Genomic DNA, 15,811 nt, shown 5'->3' with positions numbered 1-15,811 from the left:
CCGCCCCAGGAACTTGGTACCGCCCTGAGAAACTGCCAATGCCCGCCACCAACAGATGACAAAGACTACACTTCAGTTGTATAAATCATCTTTAATTGAGAAAGCATGGAGTGGAGACCCGGTCCCCTGAGAGCAGTCAGGAGATGGGTGGAGCCTGAGCGGGGGTTTATGTGGGCCAGGGGAACAGCTACCCCTCTTGCAACAAGCCAGAAGTAGACAGCCTGAGGAAAACTGGCCTGCCTCTGAGCCCTAGTCCCTCCATTGAGGACCTCCTCAGTTTACCCTGCCTGAGACTACCTGTCTCACTCCTAGTTCATTAATTTATTCCTGATCTTTTCCAGGCCTGCCCCTAGATCTCCATATTTTCCAGAAAAATCTAGTCAGGCCCTTTTTGGGTACTTAAACCCAGCTGAGGTTATAAGCTGTAAAGTAAAGCAATTTCTATTCAGTTAGAAATTATAGGGGTGTATGAGGTCTAGAGTCCAAGAGGCCCTCACCCTCCTTGGCCTGGCCCTGTTGAGGGAAGGGGGTGGGACTTATTGCTGAATTGGGTTCTCTTCACTGGGGGGGGTGGGAGGGGGGAGGGGACAAGGCTGTGTCTCATTTGTCCTTTTTATTCTAGACCTGTTACCCTAAAGACCTCAGCTTTAAAGGGGACCTGGAAGAATTTCCTGCTGAGGTAGCTAAGTGTTCACATTTCCCCAACCCAGGCACAGGTCCAATCATGCTGTAGTTTTAGCCCCATCCTCATTCCAGCTTCCCTACTATGAGCCTGTTACGGATTTCTTCCAAAACTTTGCTGCCCCTCCTTAGACTCTGTTTCCCTGGTAGAACCTCAGCTGAGTTGCAAGAGCTAGAAATTGCATGTAAAAATAAGATTAACATTCTATAGGAAGAATAAGATTTTTAGAAAATTATCTATGAAAAACAAGAAGTGGTTCTTGATTCACCCAGAACTTAGTTCTTTGTGAATCATAGCTGAGTCCTTTCCAGAGCTCATTTTTAATAGGTAACACTACAGAAGGTGGGAGGGTGGATCTAGAACTTATTCTAGAGCAACAATATGGCTATATAGGCTCCATCATGGAGGGAAGGGCTGAGAGTCATGGTCTATGTCCTAGAGAGCTGAGATTCAGAAGGAAGTATGGCTCCATAAGTGTCTAGAACACCATACTCTGGAATTGGGTGTCTCTGGGATAAGAAATTTAAACCTGTGGTAATCTGAGACTGGCCCCAGTTTAGGCCAAGGCCAACAGCTGTATAGGGTTCAAATCCAGTCTGTCTTTACTTGGAAACCAGGGGTCCATCTGGGTCAAGGATAGATGCCTGATGGATCCAGAACAGAGCCTGGCAGCATGCCTGCATTACAGCACAGAGCTCTAGTGCAGAAATGACCCTGGCTATGGTGCCTGATGTTCCAGAACCTGTCCAGAACAAGGCAGAAGGTGGAGTAGGGAATGAAAGAAATTAATCCTAAGCTCCAGTGGATCTATGGCTCAGTCGCAATGAAAAGAATACAGGGCTCTAGGAACTGGATGAGCCCAGGGTCAGGAGTATTATGCCCTGATTATGTCAGTTTGGGAACCCCCAGCGCCCTCTCAGGAAAAGGCTTTGGGTGGGGGGTATTAGTGTGGAAGGAAAGAAGTGATCAGCCAGGATCATTAACAGATTATCTCCCTCTCTGACCCCCTCCCAGGCCCAAAGATCTAAAGGTCTCAGCAGCCCTGGAAGTCACAGCCAGCCCCTAGGCTCCCTCAGGGTTGAGCACCTGGTGGGACCTGGCTGCTCGGGGAATGAGTGTGGCAGCAGGGGTGAGAGCAGGGCCAGGAGCAGGGCTGGAAGACAGGCTGTGGCGGTGACTGGCTCAGTGCGAATGCAGGGAGCCTCCAGTCCAGTGAGTACATTTCAGGGGGCAGGGGGACTGGAAGGGGAGTTGTCAGGGACACTGTGGAGAGAAGGTTCCCGGTACATGGCCACTGTGAAGGGGAGAGAGAGGAGCAAGGAAGGAGAGTTAGGTACAGAGACTTGGGCAGAATCAAAACTCTAAGGGCATCCATCCCTATACTCATCATCTAGGAACCCCAACCCATAGGAACCCCAACCCAAACCCCCAAAGGCCAAAGCCTTCCTGACTTGACCTGTCATAACAGGTGTGCTCTTAACACTTGTAGCCCCTGAGCTGTGGTCACTAAATGTTCATGTCAAGGTCAATACCTTCCCATGTAGCCCACCTTCTCTTGAACTTATACTTACCTTCCAGGAGCTTGGGCACAAAGTGGGCGGCAGCCTTGGTCTTTTTCACTCGGTTTCCCTTCATGACGCGACCCTCCTTGTCCAGGCCTAGGTACCAGGCCCGGCCAGAACGGCGCTGGCGGTAGAGAGCAGAGGCATACAGGACATAGTAATTTTCAAAGACGCACTCCTTAAAGCGACACTCAGCTGTGAAATGCGGCTGAGGAGACAAAGACCCAGAAAGGCACACATAGACAGAGAGACAAAGAGACACATCACTGGGCAGAAGGAAGCCCTGGGAATAACAAGCTAGGATATAATCTATACATATCGGGCTGGGAGGGTCAACTTCTGAGTCCATGCAAAAACTAGGAGAACGAGGGGTGAAAGAAGAGTCTGGTAGGCCCCTGAGGGTTAGGAACTAGACTTCTGGAGACACTGGAATAAGAAGGTAACTTCACCCTACTCTCAACTCTTACCATCTCCTATCCTAAATGACTCTGGGGAAGTAATAAGGAAGTTTGGTGGAGGTAGGATGAGAAATAGGAATGCCAAAAGATTCAAAGAATTGGACATTCGAAGAGCCTAAGAGTATTGGGGGACTGTGTGAGGTGTACAGAGGGGAGGGACCCTGGAGGAAGTGCTCTGGAGTAGGCAGTAATGACAGGACATCAGCAAGAGTTGGAGGGAGAGGCCTGAGCTGCAATATCCTGTATCTGTAGTTGAGATGGATGTAGCGGGGGGAGCCCCAATACCCCAGGCCACTCAGCCTCGTCTCACCGAGCTGTAGAGCAGCCCCTCAGCGTTCATGGCCATGTAGTGACCCAGCTTGGCACTCTGGATGGTGACCACACGGAGCCCCACAGGGATCAGGTTGAAGTGGGCTGGGGGTGAAGAGATGGGGTATCAGTACCCTAGACCTAGAATCCCCATCTGAGCTCCCCCCATCCCAGTTCTACTTCTTCCCTGGGAGTCAAAGGGGCAGACTGGAAATAACAGACCCTGAAGGAGGAATAGGACTGTCATTCTATTCTATCCCCATTCTCCCCCTTCCCACCCAGCAGCTGGCTTCCCCTCTCACTGAAAGAGCTGGTGTCCTCTGGGGTGCCCTGGATGCTCCCGTCAGGATTTGCCTGGAGGTAGAAACCCTGGCGGCAGAACAGTTTGGTGACGATGCCTTTGAGCTGAGGCTCTGGAGAGAGAGACATTCATCTTTGAAAATGACATCTCTGTTCCCAGAAATATTCCCATACTTAGCGGAATCAGAGGAAAGAAGAGAAAGCAGAAGGAAGAAAGCAGCCCTGGGCCCCAGGGCCCCAGCTATCTGACCCTCTAAGTGAGCTCTTTCCCACCTCTGACTCCTGAGGTAGTGGGGTGTGGGCTCCTTCTGCTACCTCTCATCGCCAGTTTTCAGTTTAATTTATTGAAATTTATTTAAATGGCTTAATTCCTACTCTACAGCTCAATCTGAGGGGGAGGGGAGACGAGGGAAGTGGAAGGGGAGAGACACAGCAAAAGGCGGAGGACAGGGGGAAACAGGCAGGGACGCGGAAGGGGCGATGTGTTTGCCAATGTAAGGGGTGGTGGGGTGACCACCGGGTAGGGGCGCCCCCTCAGGAGTGGGGGTGGGTCTGGGCCTGACGCTGACTCAGCACCTGCTGCTGCGGCTGCTGCTTGCTTGGCGCGGGCCTCTCCTTGGCCCGGTGCCCGCCTGTCTGACACTGACCCATCTGTCAGTCTGTCAGTCTACTGGCTCGCGGGGGCCCAGTCCTCCCCGAGGTTCAGCCTCTCCCCTCAGCCAGGTAACCCGCCTGGGGTGGGCGACCTTCCGTACCAAACCAAGGAAATGGGGGCAGGGGGCCCAGGAGATGCCGAGACCGGCTGAGTCACGTGGGGGCCGGGTCCCCCTGAAGGGTGGGCTGCGGACCGTACCACTATGGAGGGTCGGTGGCGGGGGGAGGGGGAGAGAAGACAAAAGGGGGCCACCCCTAGGGGAGCCGGGTGCGGGCGGGGGCCGGGCCAGAGGGACTCCCTGCATGTGGTACCTGGACGGGGACCACACACTAACCCTCACAGCTCTCCTTTCCCGTCGCTCGCTCTGGGCCGACTTCCCTGGACTCTCTTGTAGGTGGTACGAACCCCCCAGTCTCCCAGCGGGTCTCCAGTGGTGAACTGTGTCAGAGTTCTTGCCGGCAGAGGGTCCCCTGAGCTTGTAGGGCCCGATTTCGGAGTCGCGTAGGGGGTTGTGGGGGTTCCCAGCGCCCTCCGTGAAGCGCTGGTCACGGGAGGAGGGTGCACCGAGGGGCGGGCTGGCAAGGTAGCTGCAAGGACACCCGGGGGAGAGCTGGGGAGACTGGCGCCGATCCAGGCGAGCTCGGCCGGGAGGAACCAAGCCGAGGCGTGGAGGAGCGGGAGAGCCAGGCGGGGGCGGGGCTGCCGGACCGCAGAAACCCTCCGGGTGACCCAGGCGTCCGGAGCCCCCAGGCCCCGCTGCTCGAGAAGAAAGAATCGCGAGAGCCTGCACGTAGGCGGAGGACTACGCGGGGGTGGGGACGCCAGTGTTGGGGGTGGGGGGCGTGCAGGAGCTGCGAGGCGTTGGAGCGGCACTCTTAGCCCCTCGAGTCTTCCCTTTGCCCCCGAAAGCAAGGAGACTCGGGTTATGGGCAAAAGAGAAGGGAAACTGAGGCATAGCCTAGCGGAGACTTTGTCACCCTGACCCACCCCCTTTCACTTTCGCGGAGCCCCCGCCTACCCCCCCCCCCACCATTGGGCCCTATTCTTCAGACTCCCAAAGTCCTTGTCCTCAACCGCCCAGGCAGAGACCCCCGGGCCCGGAGACCCCGCCCCAGCCACTCACCCGGGCCACGGTCCGGCCGCGCGGGCCGCCCCCCGCACAGTCGCACCTTGGACAGCAGGATGAGGAGCTGCTTCTGGCAAAGGGACTTGGTGCCGCGGGGACACACGCGCCGCTGCGCCGACACGGGCCGGCTGCCCCCAGGTTCGCGGACCTCCCGCTTCTGCCGGATCAAGCTACTGGCCAGCGCCGCCATGGCGCCCCGGGAGGAGACACCCCCAAACCGGCAGGCGCCCGGAGGGCGCTGGGCTCCCCCAGAGAAGCCCGTTCACCAGGGCATGCTCTTGAAGCTCAGGTCTGGCTCTCTGTCCCACCCACAGAACCTGAGGATAAGCCCCAGGCCCACCCACCCAGTCGCCAGCTCCCACCCTTGGGCCCCGGGCTAGCTCCACCAGATCCAGCAGCCTATGTACCTCTCGGTTGACCCCACCCTCAACTTGGGCTCCCTATTGGAACCCCCTTTCCTGCTCCCCAGTGTTCCTGTTCCCACTTTCCTCCCCCAAAGCTAAGACCCTCAAAATTTCCAAGATGTGACTCCAGTATAGATACCCAGGCACCTTTCCACCCTATTTCTTGGAACCTAAAGGGTGTAGGTCCTTAGTTTTGGAGATAGTAGCCCGCCCCACCCCTTATTAGGGTGCTGCCAATGTCAGGGGGAACCCAACCTTGGTGTCTTTTGCTTTGACAACCTCGAAGTGAAAAAGAACCCCCACTTTTTCCCACTGAATACCCCAAAACTGCCTCAGAATATCCAGACTGTCCCTATTCAGTGAGAAGGGGTTCCCAGACCCAGTCTCTGAACAATTTTTCTCTCACCAAGTCACCCCCATTTCTAGTGGCACAAGGTGCCAGCTGCTGAGCCCCTTCCCTCACCTTGTCACCCTCCACTCCTTTTGAAGTCACCTCCAAATCCGCCCTTCCTAGTGGATACACCAGGTGGTTGTCTGGAGAGCCCTGTCACCTCAAAATAAGGAGCATTTTTTTTTCTGATTGCCCCTTAATTTCCTTGGGGACAGCTGGTGCTGTTTAGATCCCACGCCCTCCAATCCAACCAGCCCCCCGAGAGAGGAGTGCACCCACGTTGTCACCAGTCCCCAAATGTGAACGGCCCCCCACAAGTCAGAGCGCATCAGAGCTTTCTGCGACAGGGTTTCCTTCTCCTCCCCGGGACTGCCTCTAGCACCCCCTCTTCCTTCCCCGACGCCCCTCAACCTGTCCTGTCTTGCTGATCCGGCGACGGGTGGCGCTGGCTCCGCTTCCAGGCTCCTCCCTCCCTGTCCCCCGCAAGCGGAGCTTCCCCCCACGCCTGGCTAGGCGCCCCGGACCCCAAGGAAGGAGTGAGGGTGTCTCCGCAGAGCGCCCTGGTCCGGCGAAGTCAGAGCACTGGGCCTGGCGGCTGGACCGAGCGGAGCGGCTGCAGCGGCGGCGGCTGTGGGAAGCTGAGCGGCGGCGGCGACAGCAGCTCCCCCTCCTCCGAGAGCCGGCCCGGGGGCGGGGCAGGGGCGGAGACGGCAGGAAAGAGGGGGGTGAAGCTGGGTGGGCGGAACCCCGGGGTTCCTTGAAGGCTCGAAGTGGGGACGGTCTTAGAGACAGGCGGAGCCGAGGCAAGGCCGCACGTCTCGGGGCTCGGAAGAGGAGGGACGTGGAGGCGACTCCACTCAACAGAACCCTGGATGGCGGGGAGAGGTTGGGCTTAAGATAAATGGCATGGCGGACGCCTTGAGCATGGAGAAAGGGGCCTCACTGTCCAGGTAGGAGGATAGAACTGGGTGAAGACAGTGAGGGGTGATAACTGGTGCGATCCTGGAGGGAATATCTAGGCTGGGCGCCCTCCTTACCAGCTCTGCTTGTTTGTGAGGGCACAGTAATCAGTTCCTTGTCTCTCCGCCTCTCTCATACCCAAGTTTTATCAGCAAATATACTCCCCCAGATTTCTGTTGACTCCTAAAAGACAGTAAAAACTGGGAGGCTGCACCAGGGCAGGGGAGGAACTGGCCACAGATTTGGAGAGTGAAGAGGGAGGAATGAGGCGACTGGACGACAGAGCCAGGGGGTGGGAGGGTGGGAGCCGGCTGGGCCTTCTGCAGCGGGGTCTTAAGATCCAAGGACGCTCAGGCTGACCCTCAGGCGAGCACTTCCCTCCACAGCTCTCTCACCAACACAAGCACTTTCCACTTGGGTGGGAGCAGGGTCTTTAATGGGTCCCACCTCCTACCCCAGCCAAGCCACCCCCCTTGCGCGCCGCTTTGGCCTCCTCCACTGCAGCGCGAAGGGCCCGGGTGGGGTCTGCACGGAGCCGGGCCAAGGCCGGGAGCAGTACGGCGGCGCCTTCCCTGGCGAGCAGCTTTCGGCCGCTTAGAAAATAGTGGGGTAGAGTCCCGGCCTCGAGCACACGGCCCAGTTCATCCAGCAGCCCCAGGCAGCAGGAGCCGGCATTCTCGGGCCGCGCCAGGTAGTGCGCGGGGAGCCGCTCGCAAGCCCAGTAGAGCAGCGTCCGCAGGAGGTAGGGAGCCGCGGCCCGCGTCCCGGCCACCAGGGGGCGCAGGAGCGCCTGGGCCGCCGCGTGCGCTTGCAGCAGCGGGGCAGGTATGCGGGCCTTGAGCGCCAGCTCCTGGCGGGCGAAGCAGAGCTGCCAGCTGTAGGCGCTCGGCGGCTCTAGGCGACTACCTGGCACCAAGTAGAAGGACGACTCCGAGGCCAGCGGGCCGGCCCACGAGTGGTTCCGAGCCCCCTCGGGCCAACCGGTCACCGACACCACGGGGATCAGATCGAAAAGCAGGAGGCGGCGCGGAGGCCCTGGCGTGGCCAGGAGAATGGTGGTGAACCCCGCGTGGCGGGCGGCGTGGACCAGACGCGGGGCACCAGGCACAGGGAAGAGGGTCTCGGCGACCGCCGCGAGCGAAGCGAAGAACCACGCAGCCACCTGGGCGGGGCCCAATGTGGGCCACGCCTTCTCAACATCCGACAGCTGAGGGGCTGGATTAATCACCTTTGCTTGGGTGATGTCACCATTCGGTTTTTCCAATGGTGCGGCACAGGCCGGATCGGTTACGTCTTGCTGAGGCGACTCGGGCCCCAAAGCGTTACTAGGTGATTTTTCCAAAGACTCGTGCGATCCAGGCTCAGTGACGTAGTCGTGCGTCTGGTTCAGGGAGCTTTGCGGGTCCGTGGGACTTCCTTCACTTTGGATTCGGTGGATCGAATCAAGTCCTGTGGGGGCTGGGGGCCCGAGGCAGTCCTGCCACGCCTCCCGGACCGCGGTTCGGTGCATCAGCTCCGGGAGGCAGAGCCGTGCGTAACAGGACTCCGCGTCCAGCTGCAGCTCCTGCCCGGTGCCGTCTAGCGACAACACAGGCACCAAGAGTGTGAAGCCCGCGTCGTAGTGAGGTCCCCGGGCATAGGGACCCAAGGGTGCAGGCCCCAGATCCAGGGAGCCCTCGCGAATCCCACCACGAAGCAGCAAGAGTTCAGTCTGGGGAGGAAAGCGGGGGTCCCGACGGTGAACAAGACCTAGGGAAGAGATGGAATCGCGAGGGTGTGCCCCAAAGGCGGGGCGGGGCTGGGAGCTGAGAGTTCCCAAAGGCAGGGGGTGTTACTTACCCAGCAAAGAGAAGACAAAGTCTTTGGCCTGGAGGAGGTCCGGCCCCGGCTTGGGCCCGTCACTCCAGCTCTCCTGCACACCCAGTTCCTGGATCAGCTGGGTTAGTTCCTGCAGCTGAGCCCCGGAACAGAAGTCGATGTCCGTGAGCGGCCGGGCTGGGGCTGGAGGTGGCGGGCCCCACCAGGGAGCACTCCCCCAGACCGCAGAAGCCATGTGGCTCTATCGTCTTTTGGTCAAGGAAACAAATGAGGGGAGGAAGCCTAGGCCCGCCTTTCCTTCGCTGTCAAAAAATCGCCCCAGTTCTCTCTTCCCGAATCCTGTTAGGAGATAGTGCCCCAGTCACAGTTTGCAGTCAAACGAGTTTGCAGATGAAGGGCTTTAAATCTAGTCTGAAATTGAACAAATGAATACCTCCTCTGTTCTTTTCCTTTCTCATATGCTGGTCCCCGCCCCCATGGGCCGGTTTACCTGACTCAGCAGGTAAAAAGAGGCTGTGAGGTCCCTCACAGAATAGCAAGCCTCCTCCGCTGCCCCTCGTCTATCCCCCCTTACCTCTTTTTTAGGAAGAGGCTTACAGTCTGCAGCTTCCCTCTTAAGGGTAGCTGCAAGGGTTGGGAAGAGAATGGACAGAATGATTCAACAGGTAACTTCTTCCTGCTGCCTACAAGACCACGCCCCCATATTAAGGGCACGCCCCTTTCTGGAGGTTGTCGGGGTGGTTGCGGGCCGGCCCTGCCTCCAGTCAGAATTCAGTTACTCCTTTCTCTCCGCTGAGATCTTGAGCTATCCTGGGAGTTGTAGTTTCTCTTCCCAGCTACTAGGGCGCTGGGGACACGCCCCCACAATCCCTCCCTTTTCCGCTGTAGTAGAGCCTGATGGAAGTTGTAGTTCCTATAGAGACAAGCTGTTTGGTGTCGTTCCAGGCCCAGGCCAACTCCACACAAACATGCCTTGAGGTTGGTGCAGAGCTGGGAAAAGGACGGATTCCAATATCAAACAATAATGGGGGACATATCCTAGGGTAGAAGTAGAAAAAGGCACCCTTACATCCCATGTGAGTAGAGGAGCACTGGTCACTCAGATCTAGGAAGGTGTTTTTTTTTTTTTAAAGAAGAAATGCCAGGGATGTGAAAGATGAGGGAAGAGGACACTTTCTTCTTCTTCTTCTTTTTTAGATTTATTTGTTTGTGCATACAAGAACTGGGGTACAGGCCAGGGGTGTGTGTGTGGAGGGGGAGAGAATTCACCAGAGACAAAGTGGGGAACAGAACAGGCAGATCCACTGAAATACACTGCTAAGGGGAACAGCAGGCAAGTCAGGAGAGGTCTGCTGCGCCATGTGGGTCACCTCTCTGGCTGGGGATCAAACTCATGCTGCAGTGGCTGAGGACAGCTTCACAGTGCTGTGTCTCAACCCCTTGCACCACCAGGGAGGCCCCTAGGAAAGTTTTCTATTCATTTGTAACTTCATTTTGGAAATGAGACTACAACCTGGTAAGGTTGCACATCACTTGTCCAAGGTCAGAGTTGAACCAGGAGGTGGTTGAACCAGGAAAAGGGCTCCACACCTGGGTGGGAGCCATCTCCTTGGAATCTGTGGTAGTAGTGTTAGGCAGGAATGGACAACTTACTCAGGGAAGGGACATATGTCTTAGTGATACCCGCTTTGGATACATGAGTGATGACAGGGAAAACATTCTGGAATCTCATGTGTATACACAGAAGAGTTATCAAGTCCAGAGGAAACACCCAGCTGGGCTGAGATGGGATAATGGAAAACTATTAGGGGAAGGAAATTGTGTTCAGGAACCAATGCTTGTCAGGGACACAGCTTAAGTCCAGGATGCCACTCAGAGGCAGAATAATGGGGCAGAAAGATAGGAAGCCAGGGACAGTCTCACAGATCAGAACAATCAGTTGCTGGACTAGGGCTTCTTATATTCCTTTTCTCCTTGAAAGGTTTTCTCTGGAGTGACATATGCCTAAACCCAAGAGAATTAAACACCTAGAAAAACTGGAGACCTGTTAAATAAAGACCTCTTGGAATCCAGATTTTAGGGGTTCCTAGTCACTGACAAAGAGAGCTCTTCTCCCTCAGCAAACGAGAACCCAAAACATCCCCCAGACTGGGGAAATAGGTTTTTATATACAAGAGACCAGATCAGGAAAACTGAAGACTGCTCACCATCTGGGTATAATCAGGCATTGGGTATCCTATTTACTCCCCAGTGGGTAGCCTCTGAATCACTCTAAAAAGAATTAAGTTCTCTAGGCTCTGTGGGAACTTTGAAGTTGCTGGACGTGGGCAACAAGGGAATGTTCCTCTAAACTCTGAAGCAATATTGTCCAATAGGGTTTTTTGTGATAATGAAAATGTTCTAAATTTAATCTAGTAGTAGCCACTAGCCACACAAGGCACTCAAACACTTGAAATGTACATGAGACCGAAGAGCAGAATTTTAAACTTTAATTATAGTTTACATTCTAATAGCCATATTTGGCTAGTGGCTACTGTATCGAACAACGCATTTGTAGGGCCTTGGGGATAATAGGTTTAGCTATGTGGTAATGAAGGAGAAGCAGGAGCAGGGATAGTTCCAGTCCTCATCAGGACACATACGTGGCCAGCATTGGGAGTGGGACTGAGGTGGATGTCCTCAAAAAACCACAGAACATTTTTCTCATCTCTTTATTCTTGATGCTTTGCCCCCTCTTTTTCCAAGGTCCTCATCACACACTGATATCCCCACTCAATGGTCTCAGGTGAGTTCCTGGATGCCTCTTGGTGAAGACGCCTTGGAGACAGAGCCTCACACTTGTCCCTGCCCACTCCAAACTGTCTCTGGCGGGCATCAAAGACCACATGCCCTACCCGGGCACCCGGCCCAGGACAATAGGGTTTCCAGTTGATTTTGTGAGGCACGGACATCTGGCGATAGTTCTGGCAGGCTGAAGAAACTGGATCCACAGGGCGGTATACCCAGTCTTGACTGCCTGCTCGTCGGGAGGATGGCTGCAGCTCGATTAGTACAGGTACCTCTGAGAAGGCTTGCAGGTCATTGCAGCTCACTTGATTCTTGGAAGAGCAGGAGTTTGGGGCAGGCATCCAAGATACATGCTGCCCTGCACCTTCCTTCCGAGGAGTGTCCTTAGTTACAAATGACTTCATAAGGGACTGTGTTGACTTTGGGGTCTGGGGTGGGTCCAAGACTTGATTAGAGCAAGTACCTAGAGCAAGATCTGGCTTCTCTTGGAGGTCAGGATTTGGGATAAGGCAAGAGTCCTTGCAGAAGCCTGACTTCTGGGTAAGGCCTGGAGTCTTTGAGAGTCTAGTATCTTGGATAAGGGCTGGGCCCTTATGGGGACCAGGATCTTGATTAATTCCTTGCAACTTGTGGAAATTAGGGTCCTGGGCATGTTCTGGGTTCCTGTGAATTCCGATATCTTGGGTAAGGTCAAATCTTTTTTTTACTTCAGTGGCTCGGGTAAAGCCTGGATTCTTGTGGATGTCAGAATCTTGAGCAAGGCCTAGACTCTTGTTGTCTCCTGAGTCTTGGGTAAGGCTTGGACCCTTATGGAGGCCAGAGGTTTTCATATGGCCTGGGTACTTGCGGACACAAGATTCCAGGGAAATGCCTGAACTCTTCTTGACTCGAGAGTCTGGGGCAAGGTGTGGGCATTTCTGAGGGTCAGAATCTTGGTTAAGGCCAATACTTTTAGGAACTCCTGGATTTTGGATATTGCCTGTACTCTTGCAACCTCCAGCATCTTGAGAAGGGCCTGGACTGTTATGGATGCCAGTTGTTTGGGAGAGATCTTGACTTTTGGTGACTGCAATCTCTTGGTTTTCTTCTAGATTCCTATAAACCCCAGAATCTTGCATAAAGCCTGAGCTTTTATGAATGTCAGGAGTTTGGGGATATGGTGTATTCCTGTGAAAGCCAGAGGGTTTTGTGAGACACGAACTCCTAAAGATATTAGCATCTTGAGTAGCACCTTGGATTTTTTGTAGGTCGGAATCTTGGGTAATATTTGGATTCTTCTGAAGGCCAGGGTCTTGGGAAGAGCTTGGATTCTTGCCGAGGCCTGGATTCTTGTGGGTGCCTAGATCTTGAGCAAGGCCTGGGTTCTTATGGAGGTCTGAATCTTGGGTAAGGCCTGGGTTCCTGGGAACTTGAGAGTCTTTTGAAGGATCTGGAGTCCTTTGAAGGCCAGAGTCTTGAGTGAGGCCTAGACTCTCATCAACTTCAGGGGGCTGGGGTTGGGTTGGGAGTTGGGAAATCACAGAGAACTGGGAAGGAATAGGAAACTGGGAAGAGGGGCTGGACTGAGGAGACCTGGAGCTTGGGAGAAAGGTGGAGGTTTGTATTAAAGTGGAAAGTTTCTGGTGGTTGGCAGGTTGATGAAGGACAAAGGATCTGGGAGGAATAAGAGGCAGAGAAAGAGTGCATGGTGGAGGAATGCTGCACTGTGAATTCTGGGCACTGGTTGGACAATGGAAGCAAGGTTGGGAAGGTGTAGTATCCTTGGAGTAGACCAGGAATTTGGGGTAGACTGGAGCCTGGGAATCTGTGTTTCTCCCCTCAGAACTGCAAGGATGGAAGCTGCAGTAAGGGAAGGTATTGGGCTGTAAGAATTTGTCTTCAGCATTATTTGAGATCTTCCATTCCATATTTTCCAACTCCAGGTAACCTAGTATAGATTCTGTAGAGGGTTTATCACCATCCCTACTGCATGACCCTGATGTTTGCTCAGCTATACCAGAGTTTACCAGACCTTGGTCCTCTTGAGACCTGGAGAGGGTTCCCAGGTCCTTTCCGGAATATCCAGAGTTCTGAGGGGAGCATACTTGGAATAAGTTCTGCTTTACCCTGCGGGCAGCACAGACCACATGGCCAGTGGAGAGGCCTTGGCTGAAGACAGTCAGGTTAGAGGGAATAGGAGTTAGGATGGAGGTAGGAGTGGTGGCATGGACAGGATTAGGCACTGGAGTGGTAGTTAGAGTCATGAACAGTGCTGGGGCAGATGTTGGGGCAGAGATTTGGACAGGGACTGGTGTAGGGGCTGGGGTAGGAATAGTGGCAGAGGCAGAAGTTACTGGAGGCACTGGGACCAAGGTATGGGCATGGTTATGGGTTAGATGGGCATGGTCCATGGTGGGAACTGGGGCATGGACTGTTAAGTGCTCAGAGGTCTGTGTGTGGACAGAGGTATATTCAAGGTCATGGATCTGAGAGGGGCTGTGCTGAGGCGGGTGGCCTGGGGAGTTGGTCTGGGCCTGGGAGGGGCTGTGCTGAGGGGGGTGGCCTGGGGAGTTGGTCTGGGCCTGGGAGGGGCTGTGCTGAGGGGGGTGGCCTGGGGAGTAGGTCTGGGCCTGGGAGGGGTTGTGCTGAGGGGGGTGGCCTGGGGAGTAGGTCTGGGCCTGGGAGGGGCTGTACTGAGGGGGGTGGCCTGGGGAGGTCTGAGTGGGGGAGGGTTTGTGGTGAGGGGTGTGGGCTGGAGAGATTTGGGAGGGAGTATGCTCAGGGATGTGCACTGGGGATGTGCAGGTGTGGGCTAGGGAGTAGGCATGGGTCTGGGGGGCAGTGTGCTCAGAGGCGTGGGCTGGGGATTGGGACTGGAACTGGGCCAAGGCATAGTCAGGAGTCTTAGTCTTGCTCTCCTGGGGCAAGCAAAATGGAACCACGTCCAACTTGCTTGTTCTGGCTAACTGGGAAGATGTCTCTTGCCTGGCGAGATTGTTGGCCTGGGTGTTTAAGGTTGTGTCCTGAGGGGCCTCCCCAGCTCCCATCATCCCCTCCTTCCACAGTCCCCACGGAGCCTCCATCGGAGCCCTGGTGTGTCCACATGGGGGCGGCATCCAGCAGCACCTAGAAATCTCATCATTCATGTCTGCTGTCCAGGAGTCAAGGTGGTTAGGGTGCCTGAGCAGGAAGCTTGGGCGATGATGGAAGCGGGAAGAAACTCTTGAGGGCAGGTTCTTGGGATCCGCTGAGTTGCGCATACACATGGGATGGCTGCCTGCACAGCTGTGTTGCTTGTCTGCAGGGAAAGGTTGTGTGGGACAATGCCTGGTTCCTGAGGAGCTGAGAATGGAGGCAAGGATGGAAGAAAGGGTACAGCCCCACATCCCCTTGAACCCTTGCTGGGGCCCACTCACCTTTGGGGAAAAAATAATGAAAAAGAATCCGCAAGGAGCTCTTCAGATGCCTCCAGAGCTGAAGGAAGCAGGGAAGGGAGAGACCAGAACTCGGGTGAGCGGGAAATGCAACCTGTCTGGTCATGTTCCAGCTGCCCTCCCTCAGCCCTTTTGAGACCCAAGGCACCCCCAGACCTTTTTCCCAGACCCAGCCCTGACCAGAATCACCACATTGATTCCCACGTTGAGCAAGATGAAGCTTCCTAGAATCAGAAGAATTGAGTCTCCCAGGTCCTGGCACTTCCTGGGGTTGGTGCCAGAGCACATTTGGGCTCCATGGTAGGACCGCTCACCCATGTCCGGGGGTCCCAGGACTACCTGGGCCCCCTGGCCCCCACATACTCACTAGGAGCCACTGGACTCCTCTGGTGGGGGAGGGGACGACTGGGTCATAAAGAGGCAGGTGGTTGGGGTCACAATGAGGGAGGGGAAAGAAAAGGAGGGACTAGGGTGAAGTTCCTTGGTAACTGGGTTAGGGTAACGAGTCTGGACAGTTCAAACAGGGCCCAAAGATCAGCACACCTACCCTGTCACCCTCAGTTGTTCCCTCACTGCCCACCTGACTCATTCACTCACTCATTCACTCCATCTCCTTGACCACCCTGGCACTGGGAAGACTGTGGCCTCAGAGCCTGGGGAAGGTCCGGCTAGAATTCAGAGTATTGACTTTCCTGCTGGGCCACAGACCTACATCTCCCCAGCTGTGGAATCCCCAGATGTGGAATCTAATTTCAATTTCTTTTATAAGGTTGAATTTCTAAGCTCCCTTTGGGGACAAGGAGAATGGAGACACAGAATAGGTGCCTAGAGACCAGTGGTTTGGAAACTGCTGCAACATCTATTTAGTGCCTGGTGCAGTACCAGAAGGGGCCAGTTGGCAGGACTATGGCCACTAGCCAAAGGGCCCATACCAAGAAGGGGTCAC

At 55.3% G+C, this 15,811-nt stretch overlaps 3 protein-coding genes across 8 annotated transcripts; all 3 read right to left on the bottom strand.

Annotated features, from left to right (window-relative positions):
• Positions 1–76: 76 nt before the first annotated feature.
• Positions 77–5,333, bottom strand: FGF11 (fibroblast growth factor 11). 2 transcript variants are annotated; one of them, XM_037493757.2, is made up of 5 exons: positions 5,090–5,333; positions 3,314–3,424; positions 3,013–3,116; positions 2,254–2,452; positions 77–1,976 (listed from the first exon to the last, which is right to left on the bottom strand). In XM_037493757.2, exons 1-5 carry the CDS (start codon positions 5,280–5,282, stop codon positions 1,906–1,908), a joined length of 678 nt encoding a protein of 225 aa, XP_037349654.1. In that variant the 5' UTR covers positions 5,283–5,333; the 3' UTR covers positions 77–1,905. The 2 variants fall into 2 exon arrangements, with proteins under 2 accessions (XP_037349654.1, XP_037349653.1); XM_037493756.2 differs by having other exon boundaries at positions 2,254–2,368; positions 5,090–5,308.
• A 1,934-nt stretch (positions 5,334–7,267) lies between these two features.
• On the bottom strand, positions 7,268–8,900 carry TMEM102 (transmembrane protein 102). Its single transcript, XM_037493927.2, has 2 exons — positions 8,687–8,900; positions 7,268–8,596 (listed from the first exon to the last, which is right to left on the bottom strand). The coding sequence occupies exons 1-2, from the start codon at positions 8,898–8,900 to the stop codon at positions 7,281–7,283; spliced, it is 1,530 nt and encodes a 509-aa protein (XP_037349824.1). The 3' UTR covers positions 7,268–7,280.
• Positions 8,868–15,257, bottom strand: SPEM3 (SPEM family member 3). Of its 5 annotated transcripts, XM_054689261.1 has the most exons (4): positions 15,046–15,257; positions 14,848–14,905; positions 14,417–14,729; positions 11,367–12,889 (listed from the first exon to the last, which is right to left on the bottom strand). In XM_054689261.1, exons 1-4 carry the CDS (start codon positions 15,181–15,183, stop codon positions 11,377–11,379), a joined length of 2,022 nt encoding a protein of 673 aa, XP_054545236.1. In that variant the 5' UTR covers positions 15,184–15,257; the 3' UTR covers positions 11,367–11,376. The 5 variants fall into 5 exon arrangements, with proteins under 5 accessions (XP_037349823.1, XP_054545236.1, XP_037349818.1 ...); XM_037493926.2 differs by lacking the exons at positions 11,367–12,889; positions 14,417–14,729 and adding an exon at positions 8,868–9,004; XM_037493921.2 differs by having other exon boundaries at positions 11,367–14,729.
• Positions 15,258–15,811: the final 554 nt, after the last annotated feature.

Source organism: Talpa occidentalis, unplaced genomic scaffold (assembly GCF_014898055.3).
Source record: "Talpa occidentalis isolate TD23 unplaced genomic scaffold, MPIMG_talOcc4v2.1 talOcc4.7, whole genome shotgun sequence".
NCBI classification, from domain to species: domain Eukaryota; kingdom Metazoa; phylum Chordata; class Mammalia; order Eulipotyphla; family Talpidae; genus Talpa; species Talpa occidentalis.
The sequence above is the reverse complement of the archived record's forward strand: the minus strand, read 5'-3'. Positions and strand labels throughout refer to the sequence as shown.